Genomic DNA, 13,318 nt, shown 5'->3' with positions numbered 1-13,318 from the left:
AACAGCCTGCAATACTTTTCAATGGTGAAAATAGAGCTATTCCTTGTAAGACAGAAATCAATATCCTATTGCCCTTAGAAAATGCTTAACAAGCAGTATTGGCAATCCACTTGGTACTAGAGGGTATCAGATATAATGCAAATCCATACTGCTTCCCTCCTCGTAGTTATTACAGTTTGCTAAAAGGTTCCTAATGCCATTTATCATCATTTACTATCGACTACTGCAGCTATGATTATGACATCCTATCAGCTAGCAGAGCCCTTCCATTTCTATCCAATTAATATTTTAGCAGCACTCAAATGGTTGCTGACCAAGTCTTGTAATAAAATTTACATGGATTGGACTGATTTTTTTTTTCCTGTGATCTTAAAAAGTCATTTCATTTATTTTTTAATACCCAGCTTCTTGAAAGACTTAAATTTTCTTTCAAAAAATGCTGAAATCTGACATTCTAGCATGTGAATTAGTTCAAAGACGAAGGTCTAGCCAAAAGGCATGAATCAGAATTTATGTATTGACAGCTTTAAAACACATAGTCAAAGGTGAATACTATATCTTGTTTATGCTTTCCATTAGTTCCATTCACAAATATCTGTTGTCTGTAGCCAAATATGGACACTTATTTTAAGCGATGATTACAATTTTGATTTAAAACATTCAGCAAGCATATTTGATTACAGCAATTTAAATAAACTGTTTACCGTAACATTAAAAGTCTAATTTCAGAAATTAAACTAAATGACCACCACCAAGTACCAACAGTATATTAGAAACACAGAGCAACACGTCAACTATTCATTCATAAACTACTGGCTGAGCCTCTTAAAAACAGATGTTAAAAAAGCAACTTCGTAAGAAATGGGCATCTTTAGACACACTCAAAACATTATTATGGTATTGAAATTTAAAATTGTAGGGACATATCTGATCGTACTCAAACCAAAATCTCTAACTCAATGCCTTTTTTTCTGGAGTGTGTTCATTTTGAAGCTCTATTGATCATAATATAGAATATTGAAAATCAGCTTAGTATTTTAGCCTATAACTCCATATGTGACAGTTTACCCTACGCTCATCTTTTAAAAAAAAAAATTACTAATTTTACCGGTCTAATGCTATTTACTCAGTTACCAAAATTTAAATTAATTATGTTCTCAAACATAATTGTTAAAAATTGGCAACATTATGCAGGCTTAATTAAGATTAAATCCAATTTACTAAATGTACTTTAATTGGTACTAATTACATTAGCTTTCCTTTCAGAATGACAAATTCCCCATAGGTTTCACTTTAATAGTCTTCTATCAAAATCAACACAGGATGACTGATGATGAGCATCACACAAGCGGCGGGAAAAGAGATGCTCTTCCCCCTCGCCCTGCTCCCAGACACACAAGCACACTCACTACCACTGCTTTCTGCACATTTATCCTTCTATCAATTTGCTAAGTCACAGAGTCATGACTCCATCACACATCATTTTCTGTTCCAGTGAAAAATTTCTCTAAAAATAAATACTCTGTGGCTGGGAGCAGCCAAGAAGAACAGAAGCTGTAACAGAAAAATACACAAAGGTTTCAAATATCAGGGCCACCAATTACTACGGTACTTCCAAGGACTCCAGGGAGTCCTGCTCTTGAACCCTTTGAGACGCAAATCTAATAAGTGAATAAGCCTAACCTGATCTTGAGAACTAGGCCCAATTACGCCGAAGGGCAACTTCACTGCATTATTGCCTGCTTTCCATTACAAGGGCATCAAGCAAGTACATCTGGAAAAGAACCTGAGAGGAACCAAGGCTGTCTGCCCAGAAAAACAAATAAAGACAGATATGCCTCTGTGCTAAACTGAAAAAAAAAGAAAGAAAATATAATAAGTAGGTGGTTTGCAGGCTGTCTGTATTTCATAATGTGATAAACTGCCCTCAGGATTTTTTATGTGATTGAATTTAGAAAGATGGGGGGAGGGAAGGGGAGAAGGAAAAAAAAAAAGGGTGAACCACTCAATTTCAGCCGAGTTAAATTCAAAGATGGGAGAGGAAGAAAAGGGAATTTAAGGTGGTAGACTAAAAAATCTTTGTGCGCATTAAATGAAGCAATCAATGCTATCTATACAAATACCAAATTGCACCCTAATGCTGTGATAATAAAGCAAGATGGAAAATATTTTGCAGTTGCTGAGGCAAGAGGAGAAAGGAAAAACACAATGCTCTGGCAATAGAGGGGGAGACATGAAAGACGGGAAATTGGTATCAGATTTAAGAATAAGAAAAATTTTCTTAGCCGTAACTAATCTAAATCTACATCTGACAAAATATTTCAGTGTTTTGCACAAGAGTACAATAGTTAAAACTACTAATTTGAATAGACTGAATGCGGATGAAAAAAGGCATTTAATTAAAACTCAGTCCTTTGTAATCTCCACACTTAGTTGTCACTAAGTATTTAATTTCGGTACAGTATCACCGCTGAGTCCATCACCTTAGCTATATAAAATTTCTGAAGTAAAACATTTAGAAATTAAAAAGGCTTTTGCTGTGGTTTTTTTCCCTCACTTAATACAATTTCATTACACATTGCCCTTGCGAGCTGATTTTTGTTGCACAGAATTTTGTGCAGTCAGTGTAAGTGTACCTACAACTAAGCGCTGTAAAAACAGGGTATCTGGAAATATAAACAAGTTTGACTGCAATGCTTGCTTTCAAATGCCCGTAAGAATTTGCTACTTAGGTGGCCTGTAAAGACTCCAGTCTTTGTGAATTGTTTCCATATCTACAACTTTACTGAATGGGGGTTTGTTTGGTTCTGGTTTTGTTTTCTTTTTTTTTTAAATTGGGATTTCAAATAATCTGAATATTCTTTTAAGAACAGACCCAACACCTCTGAGAGTCAATCACCAGCCTTGCCGCCTGCATTCATTACATGAATCAGGTCCAGAAAGTCACCAGATACACAAAGTCTGATCAGCTGCAATCACAGCCTTTTCCTGTCAACCATTTGTTAAACACATTTGTTAAGTCTTCATGGTACCTGTGAGAAGGACTCATAGGGGAATTCAAAAGGTCTACATATATGTCTGTAAAATAAGTTGTATGAACAAGGTCTCATAAGCTGCAAAATGCTTTAAGGCAGGAAATCCCACAGTCTTTGTATTTGTATGTCATCTAGCATAAATGATCGCAATAATTTCTGAAGCATTGGGATGCTGACAGAATACAAAATTTAATAAACAACATGAAAAAACTTTTGACTTCTATGTCTGCTTCCAACGGGACAAAGAAATCCTATTTTCACAACCCAGAGAAGTTCCAAATCCCTAACTCTGAATAGACGCCTACAAAACAATTTTAAGGTGGTCTTTCTTCTCCCATCCAACCATTTATTTCTGCAGTTTACATTCCCCAGCAACCCCTGACAAAATGCTCAATCACTTGCTAAAATGAGTTGTCAGTATTAAACTCTACAATATAAAAAGTTCCCTTACTGGAAAAGAGGTCAGATGTTTAATTTATTCTCCTCTAGAGAAGGCTGAAAAACACATATTGCTGAATAAGAAACTCTAATTTACACTACCATGCTCCAGCTGACTAATCTCTTGCTAATCTTGGCCTAAGTGCTACAGTTCAAGGCATAAAACCCATTGCAGCCTTCAAGTACCTAAAGGGTGCCTACAAGAGAGCTGTAGAGGGTCTTTGACATGTAGGGATAGGACAAAGGAGAATGGCTTCAAACTGAAAGAGGATAGCTTTAGTTTAAATATTAGGAGGAAATTCTTTACTGTGAGGGTTGTGAGGCACTGGAAGGTTGAGCTCCACCCTTGGCAGCATTCAAGGCCAGGCTGGATGGGGCTTTAAGTAACCTGCTCTAGTGGATGTCCCTACCCATGGGGTAGGGTGGAACCAGAATACATTTAAGGTCCCCTCCAACACAAACCAATCTATAATTCCATTCTAACACCCTTGCAGAAAGCTCATTTAACCTTTTGTGTTTGAGATGATAAGACACTGGTTTTGGACAAAAGTCCAAGTAAGCAGCCTGAGGGAAACATGAACATGGCTGTGCATCACATGCATTTGCAGCTCCAGCTTAAGTCAGTCTAGGTTAACCAAAAAGAACAGGCTTTTCCACATGCATTCCTTTTCCCAATACACACTCATGATGTAGTTATCTCTCAAAAAGTAAACCCCAAAGGTTTGAGGCCAGACAAAAATGAAGATACAACCAAAAACCCATCCCTACTCACATACACCCTCCCTGTGCAGTATAAGACCACCTGCATGTGCAAAATCTACATGTGGAAAAAAACCAAACAATGCACAACTGGCAACCCAGACCCTATACGCAGTCTGTATACCATATATGAGATGGAAGATTCAGGGCCAAGTAAAGAACAAAAAAAATTCCAATGCACTCAAGTATGCAATTAAAGCAAGTCACACAGAATACACATCTCTGTTAAGACTGATAAGAGAAATTACACAGAGCATTCTTACAACAGAATAAATTATCTACCTACCTGTTTATGCATCTCTATATTCAGCCCATAGGACATCTCGTAATACTAAGAAAAAAGAAAATTACTCTATTAGACTTTGCAATTCTGAAAGCTATTCTGAAATTCACTTTGACTGAAACATCTGTACAATGACATACAGACTTAAAAACACTTATTTGCCTTGAAGAGTTCCTGGAATTGGAAAGAGCATATTTCAGAGTAAACTTTTCTTTATCTACAGTGCTTCATGTCAGATTTACAAAGAACAGCCACAAAACAAGGGAAAAACAGACAACGAAAATATCACAAAAAGTAATCATAACCAGAGTCAAACATTAGAAGCAGAAAATGCTTACGATTTTATTCCCTAGCACACACAAAAGATGCCAAAAAACAGACAAAGTGCTTCAAGTGTATAAACATCTAAATCAGCAGTGTCTAACAGACCAATTATTCACTATTTTAAATTAAAAATGAACACAAAAAAACCCTGCAATTAAATTACAGGGATAAAAAAAAAATGAAAGTACGTCCTGTTGTGCCTGAGTACTGCGGCAAACTCTGTTCAGTGTGTTAATACCAAACAATCTCCACGATTTAGGCATATCAGGCATTAAAAAGACAACTGCGAGCCTTAACATTTGCTTGTGCTCATGGTTAAGATTTTTTCAAGGTTATTTAGTCTTTTTGTGAATACAAGAGTAATACTTGTGCATACAAAAAATGGCTAATCTTTCATAGATGTACAACAGAAGAGATAGCAAGAGCTCCTCTGTAGTTACCAGGATCCATCACGCAATTATGTATTTAGACATGCATGTTATTTAACCAAGCAGACCACAACCACTGAGGAAATCCCTTTCACAGCTGAGGTCCCAGACATTCTCAATGTAGTGAAACACTGATTCGGCTGCCTAAGTGCAACAGTTCTTCTAGGAAGTAGGCTTTGGATTTGTATACATTCATGTATAATTTTGGTTTATGCCCATCATAGAAAAAAATATTATCCTGAATGAACCGTTTTACAGAGATATGATCATTGGGAGAGGTCAGCAAAAGTGAAAACATCATCCCCACATACACTACGGAAGTTGTATGTGGCTTTAAAGGGCCGACAAGTAATTTGCTAGCATTCGGAAGAAATGCCCTCAACTGCTTAAAAGCTGGTTTCACGCAGATACTAACCACTGCAAACAAGTTAAAAGATCCCAGAAACTAAGGATTTATAATGTAAGCACTGATGCAAGCTCAACAACAGCAGTGCTACTACAATCTTCCTGTTCGCCTCCAGCAATCCGAATGTATGTCAGTCTCAGTATACCAAGCTAACAGACATTTAGAATTTGTTATGCAGCTTGCTTACCATGACATAATGTCGCTGCATCTCTGTCTTCTCACTGGCCAGTTTTTCACATTCTAGCTTTAAACTGTTAAAGACACAAAAAGTAAAAATCACGGATACTTCATGACAGTAAACTGACATTCCCCTGAGCACAGGCTACCCCCCCCCCTTTTCACACATTTCTCCAATATAGAAATATACATGTATATTCCAGCTCTTGCTTGGGATATCAGGGTAAGGGTTTGCAATTTTCCATTTTCAAGCAATACTGTGCAACTTCCTCATCTCCTAAAAGAACTGCATGCATATGTGTGCATATATAGGAGAGTATTTTTCTGACATTAAAAAACTGACCACCGACACGGGTTCACAGAAGAAGCATGCCTATCTCTAACAGTCAGTAGCTTGAGAAGCTACTAATGAAAACATAATTTAGGTTTCAGAGTTTTTATTTGAAAGAGTTTTAGAATTTCACTCGACCCACAGAAGAATCAAATGCATATCACCACTTCAAGAAGCAAAAAGTTGTGGATTTTAATTCTGCTTTTTGCTATTACTGGTGATAGAACTACAAATAAAATACTGCAGGTAATTTAAGAATACCGTGGTAAACACTAACACCTCCACTGTTTATTTTGTTTTCAGAAGCCCGTTAAGCAATTCTGCCAAAAGCCACTTGTCACTTTGAGGACACAGCGCTGTTCCACCTAAGGATAACAAAACACCTCGCCGCCCCACTTCCAGGTTATCAGCACTTGACATGTCAATGAAAGGCGCGAGTGGGCCGAGCCAAGACAAGATGCGTGTCCTGAGCGGCATTTCGAAAAAAAGCAGAGGACGAGCCCAGCCAGCCACATATTTTTCTGTCAACACCCACCCACTCCCCGCAAGCAAAAGTGAATTTAAAAAAAAAAAAAAAAAAAAAAAAAGAAAAGAAAAGGGGGGGGGGGGGAGGAAAGAGGGGGGAAAAAAGAACAACCACAAAACGGAAAGCGGGGAAAACGAGAAAATCTGCTCGCACCGCTCGGCTCGGGGCCCATGGGAGCCTCTTGCCCCGAGGGTTGGGAGAGGCGGCGGGATGCAGCGGGGCCGGCGGAGGAGCGCGCGGCTGGGTCCGCCCCGCTCCCGGGCTCCGTCAGGGAGTCCCGCGCCCCCGCCCCGCCGCCCCTCCGGGCAGCGGTGGGAAGAGCGGCGAGAGGAGAGATCGCGCGGGGCTCGGAGAAAGTAGGCAGCATTACCTGTGGTACTGAGCCTGCAAAAACTGAAACTCCTCCTTTATCCGATCGCAGGACTCTGAAATGGTGAATTTAAAGGGCTGCGCTGGCTGGTGAGGAGCCTGCAAGCAAGCAACAGCAGGTCTTTTAATCGCCCGCTCTCGTTCGGCCGCCACCTCCCGCCCGCCGCCGCCCCCCGCGGAGGGCCCCGCACCCGGGCTCTGCCGAGGCGCGATGCCCCAAGCGCCCCGCGATACTGCCCCGACGGGGCCGCCGGCGGTACAGGCCGCCGCCGGAGGAGGCGTCGCCCGTTTGGACCCCCGCACCGGCCGGCGGGACGCGGGGCTGGCGGCGGGACCGCCGCGCACCGGACGAGAACAATTCGAACGAGCCAACCTCGACACGGGGCGGCGGCGCGGCGGACAACAATAAGAAAATGGCTACAACTCCGCTGTGCCCGCGTCGGAGCGCTGCCCGCGAGCCCGCCGCCGCCGCCACTCACCGGGTGCCGGGTCTGTGGGTACATCTTGCTCAGGTCGCGGATCATCCACGCCGCTTCGGGGGGCGCTGGCGGCCGGAGCGGCGGGGATCAGGGCTGCAGGCGCGGCGGCGGAGACGGCGGGCAGGGACGCCCCGGCCCCGCCGCCCCGGGGCTGGCGGGGCACCGCCGGCAGCAGCGAGGCGCGGCGGCGACGGCGTCCGTGACGCTCGGGGGCTGCTGCCACATCCCCCGGGGGCGGTCAGCGGGCGGCGCCGGCCGGTTCTCCCGAGCGCCGCCGCCGCTCCGCGGGCTCCGAGCCCCGTGCGACGGAGGGCGAAGTGGAGGAGGGCGGGGAAAGCCCCTACGCCAGCACGGGCGCGCGCTCCGCCAGAGATCCCCCCCGCCGGCAGTTTTCCTCCCCTCCTGAAAACTTTTACTGCTCCTGCCGGCGGCTCTCCCGGCGCCGGGCGGAGTGGGGCGCGGCGCCCCGGCGGGGACTGCGGTTGCGGCGGGCGGGCGGGTGCTCCGCCGGGGCTGCGGGGGTGCCTGCGGTGCGGTGCCCTTTTGTGCGGCGGGCCGGTCCTCGCTGCTACCGCCCGGACAGCAACTCCCCCGCCAGCGCTGCTGGGCCGCTCTTTTCCTTTCTTTTTTAAATTAAAAAAATAAAAATAGAATTAAGAAGAGCGAGAAGAATGAAAAATACGGTACGGTCCAGGCAGCTTTATTTATGTCTTTTTTTTTTTTCTCTTTTTTCGCTCCTCGCCTTTCGAAACTCCGGGAAGTGGCAGAGGCGGCAGCGACGCGCGGAGCGGAGCCCCGTGCTCGGCTCGTCGGCGCTGTCCGGCCCTGCTCAGCCGTGTCCTGCCCAGCCTGACCCAGCCCTGGCCGGCGCTCCACGCCGCTCCGACCGCACGCTCTGCCGAGGTGACTCCTTTGACCAAATTTAGCAGCGGCTCGTCATTAACATTCTTATACATATTCACACAGCCGGAAGGCCGCCGCCGCGGGGTACTCTGGGAGTCGCAGTCCTCCCGGCGGCACCTCTGCCCGCGCGCCACTGTGCCGGGTACTACTTCTCCCGCCAGGCACCGCGGCCCCGCCCACCGTCCCCCCGCGCCCAGCCCCTGAAGGGCGGTGGCGGCGGCCAATGGGCGTTGGGCTCACGCTAATCGCCGCTCGGTATTAATACCCATCATTTCGCCGCTGACAAATAGGCGCACGAGCCCGCGGAGAGGGGCGGTCCCTAGCTCAGCCCCACGTGGGGCCGTGACGCCATGCGGGCTCGCAGCCAATCAGACGGCCCTCCGCTGCCTCCCCGCCCCCGCTGGCCCACCGCCCGAGGCGGGGCCCGCAGACCGCCACCCTTCCGCGGCGCCGGCGCTCGAACAGAGGAAACATTTGTTCAGCCGTCAATCAAAGTAACGTGGGGCCGGTGTCGGCTGTCGCTGCTGCCGCCGCCGCCGCTCCCACCGCCCACCGCGCCACCGCCCCGCGCGGAGGAGGAGGCGGCGGAAGCTCCGCCTGACGCTCGTACCGCAGGCACTGGCGACGGGCGCTAATGAGGGGCAGCGCCTCGGGAAAGAGGGGGGCGCGGCGATGCCGCTGCCCCCGCGGGCTCCCGGTGTCTTGGTGGGGTTCACGGCAGGCACAGGAGGCGGAGCGGCCCCTGCTCTGCCACAGCGGGGGCGAGCGCGGCTGTCCTGCCCTCGCCCCCGCAGGCTACGCGGGACCGGTCCTGGCTCCCTGCCCGGGGAACCGAGGAAGGTACTGACGGGGCAGCTCCGGCAGCTCCATGGGTCCCACCCCGCCCGGTGCCGTGCTACGGTTGGCGAATGCGACGTGATTTAAGTTTTGTTGTTTGGGTTTTGCTTTGTTTTGTTTTTTTTTTCCATACAGGCTTTGCTCGAGGAAGCGGTTTCAGGGACAGAACCTTGACCACTTGCAGGAGTAAGGCTTGAAGGCTTGGCCTTTAAGTGCTCCATTGTAACGCCACTTTTGTGTTCGACGGGGCGTTGTGTCTCGGTTTCGGAGGGTGGCTTGGCCCTTAGAATGCCGCGGAACGTGCAGTACTCATACCTGGAAATTACCTGTGGAGGAGAAGGGACAGGCGGCTACAGCGTCGTTTCTCCATCAGCCAGGGCTGCACAGCCTCGGCTGCTGTTCTGCAGGCTGGGGAGCAACTTCGGAGAGTGCCTTCTGCAGGGCTATCACTGGCAAGCTGGAGCGTGAACACCTGATTCCACACACACACACCGCCCGAAAAATAACTGGGAAAAACTGCACTCTGCACGTAGTGGTGCTGTGTCCTAAAAAGACCCTACGACAATTTTTCTGCCTAGCCCCACTGAAGACAATGCTGTGCAGTGACGCACATATGAGGGATAGGCTCAGACTGGAGGTTTTTTTCCCCTCTGTCTGTATCTGTCATGCTTAGATTTGCCTTCAAGCAGTTTGTATTCCTAATGAGCTGCCGTTTAAACCTACATGCAAAATAGATGTGGTTTAGGAATGACATTTTTGATGCATGTATTCCAAATCTATAGTCTCAAAACTTACACTCAGCAATTAATACCCTAACAATGGTAGCTAAATTATGTATACCTAGATTTTTGGTTGTAAATTGGCTTTATTGCCTAAAGATCTCTGGCTAAGGCCTGCAGCTGCTCAGTACCCTGAAGCCTTGATGAGACATTCCACCCCTGTTTTACCACTGAGATTTTGCCTTGCTTAAATGGCCTCCGAAGATTGGTCCAGTAGTCAGAAGCTCAGGACACTGTTTCAGAGTCATGGTGGTGATGATAAAGGTGGTAATGACATCCATCGTCTTCCACTGTGTAGAGCTGAAAGAGGTACCAGGTGGAAATTCCACCTCTTTCTCAAATAGAGTTTGTAAGCAAAATCTGCTTCCCCCATGGTGATGCTATTACCACTAGAATCTGGAGTAGTTTGTGACAATAGATTCTGAATCCTTTTGAATGAAATTTTTGCCTAAAATGACAAGTGCAAAATGGGCCAAAACATGTCCATCCTTCTCATCTTCTGTTTTTATACCACTGAAAATATCTCCATGTTATGTATCACAATACTCAGCCTTCACCCTACTTGCATATTTAGTTTCCATTGGAATTTTCATATTTACCAGAGTCATAATGAGAGTTCCAGTGGGATTTAGACCTCTAAATATTGTTTAAAGATTTGGTGATAAAACACCTGCCTAATTATGAAAACTCTGCTTCTCAGTTGTCTAAATCTTCCGGCACTAAAAATACTTTTAAAAAATCAGTTATGAGCACCCTTCTCTAGACAGAGGAGCACTTCCAACTCCTCTGAAATAGAAGACATTTACCATATGCCAGGACCAAGTCTTGACATTCAGAAGCATGGCTGCCAAATCTACAAATGCTTAAATGCCTGTCGCTGAAAAGCGTGAAAGCTATGCAGGAAAAGAATGGAACAATTCACTCTGCAGAGTTGCAAGCATCTCTGGAAACCTGACGGGTACATGCAGTGTACATTACCATCAAATCCACAACCTGGAGAAGGATGAGTCCAGTTATAAAATAAACAGTATATCTGAAGAAATTGAATTCTGAAAATAACAGCGGGATTCATTCTCCCCTGTCACCCTGCATGTGTTTGACATTAGGTACAGAGTTCCAAACATAAAGGTATTCAACACCTTAGAAGGCAAAAATGCTTTTTGGTCAAATCAGTCCCTGGTCTTTTGGAGGGCAGTTTAATGGGAGTGTTTGTCAAAGCTTCACCACTGTTTGCTCTTGTTTGCCCAGTAGTTTTCAGTGAATTTGTGTAGCTAGAAGTAGACAGTTTGGTTTGCAAAACTTTAGCAAGATGTATATATCTATATGCTTAACTCTTTATTTAACAATCACTATCTGTTTTTGCACAGTTTTGCAGCATTCTGCCAAGATCCATGAAACCCAAAAGTTTGAGAAAGTGCACTATAACTTGCCACTTTTAAATTATGTGAATTAAGATCAGAATGTCATTGTCATTCTATTTTCCTATCTTTTGTCACTTCTGACACAGCTTTGATGGATCTTTAATTATAGGCTGTTTTGTATTTAAAGCTCCTTGTTTTTTCCTTCTTTTATGAAAAATCTTTTATGGTAGGTTATATAACTTGTTACCGTTATCTAGTAAGTGGAGAAGCTAGATTTTAAATGTTTTACATAACTTGCTAAAGATTTCTCATAGATGAATTGACTGCAAGAAATATTTAGGCAGTTTTACATGCACAATAAGTGTGCTAAGTTTTGACAGGTGTAGAAAAACCCTTATGAAGTATCTCAAGGAGCCAGAGGGTGCAAAATATCACATCCATTCTTTTGCTTCTTTTGTCGAGAAAGGCAACTGGTTATTTCAGTTCTAATAATTTGGAACTAGTCTGATTTTGTTTACATTCAGAATTTAGGGTCTGAAGTGAACAGAGCAATGCGTGCTTATATATATATATGTTACAGGATAGGTGAAAAAGAAGCTTTCTTTTCTACCTACGATTTTCTAATGCACTTTCAGAGTCTGGTGATTTTTTTTTTACAGTCACATCATAACCTTAATACAGAGATTTATCAGTGCTAGAGGACCTTTAATAAAGGGTCCAATCCTAACGCTGTTTTGTATGTAAACCTACATATATCCTGTCTGGAATGACTGTAGCTGACAACCAAGATAGTTGTGCCTAGCACTGCAACTTATTACAGTTTATTTTGGGACCAAGTTACTAGATCTCTATACTTTGCCAACTGTATATTCACACAGACACACTCAAAAAAAATAAAGTGTTAAACTGATAATTGGTTCAAAATGCCTCAGAGTAAAACTTTTATCAGTACACATATTTAAGTTCACTTATGTAATAAATGCTTTTCTTAGCTTTCAAAAAGATAAACTCAGTGAGGTTTTCAGTTGAATTGAAACCAAGTTCCCTTTGCTTAAAAATTTTAATCATGGTATTAGACCAGGTTCTAGGGGTAGAAGAATGTAGACAGCATGACACACAGTTTATGATCTGGTGTTTTACAAGTGCTATCAAGTGACCCTGCCTCAGCAAGTCTTTAAACCGCTCTCTACCTACAATTAGTTATTAGTGACCTTAAGGATATGTTGTAGCTAGTAAGCACTATGTATAATGCAATGATTGATATGCCAATCTGTATGTACCTCCCATGCAAAACAAGAGTTTTGCATGTTCCAAACTATTTTTCATTTAAGTCTTTACTTTTTCCTTTCACATTGCCAAAATCCGACTTTATTTAGTTATTTCATAGGCATCAGTGGTTTGGATTTATGGTCTTTGTTTCTTTCCACTTGATTCATTACATGCAATGTAATGAATGCAATGACAGAATTCTGCTTACAAGAATTGCACTTGGGATGTGGCAGGAAAACTTCTGTTAAAGTCCACAGAAGTTTTTTTTTCCTCCAGGAAGAAGAATAGTTTAAGACCTACCATGTACTGGAAGCTGGATTTGCAAACTTATGTGGTGCAAAATGGCTTAGGCAGATATTTGAAATTAAAGTATTTTTTCCTAGTCAGTGGTCCTTTTTGCATTAAAATCTGTGAACTAGTAGTAAGGAATATTATTATCCATGGCAAACCCATGACAAATTCTTTGGGAAAAAAACTTCAGCTCTCTCAGAGAAGTCTCATAAAGTCCTCATTAAGTTACGTTCCAGCCTTTTCATCATATTCGGTCTGTGAGTGCTACCTAGTCACTCCTCACTTTCTGCAAGAAAGCGACTTGAGTCCTGAGGCCCACCTGC

The 13,318-nt window shown here is 44.3% G+C and overlaps 1 protein-coding gene across 3 annotated transcripts in view; it reads right to left on the bottom strand.

Annotated features, from left to right (window-relative positions):
- Positions 1–7,675, bottom strand: part of LOC135407178 (transducin-like enhancer protein 4) — a 99,317-nt gene extending 91,642 nt beyond the window's left edge. For all 3 annotated transcript variants that reach the window (XM_064642010.1, XM_064642011.1, XM_064642012.1), the window contains exons 1-4: positions 7,556–7,675; positions 7,078–7,175; positions 5,861–5,924; positions 4,519–4,563 (exon numbers count right to left, since the gene is read on the bottom strand). In XM_064642010.1, coding sequence (XP_064498080.1) covers positions 4,519–4,563; positions 5,861–5,924; positions 7,078–7,175; positions 7,556–7,600 — 252 coding nt within the window. In that variant the 5' untranslated portion in view covers positions 7,601–7,675. The remainder of the gene's footprint in view (positions 1–4,518; positions 4,564–5,860; positions 5,925–7,077; positions 7,176–7,555) is intronic.
- Between the last annotated feature and the right edge of the window lie 5,643 nt (positions 7,676–13,318).

The sequence above is a fragment of the Pseudopipra pipra genome, chromosome Z (genome assembly GCF_036250125.1).
Source record: "Pseudopipra pipra isolate bDixPip1 chromosome Z, bDixPip1.hap1, whole genome shotgun sequence".
In the NCBI taxonomy this organism is placed as follows: domain Eukaryota; kingdom Metazoa; phylum Chordata; class Aves; order Passeriformes; family Pipridae; genus Pseudopipra; species Pseudopipra pipra.
Note: the sequence above shows the minus strand (reverse complement) of the source record. Positions and strands in the feature narration are given on the sequence as shown.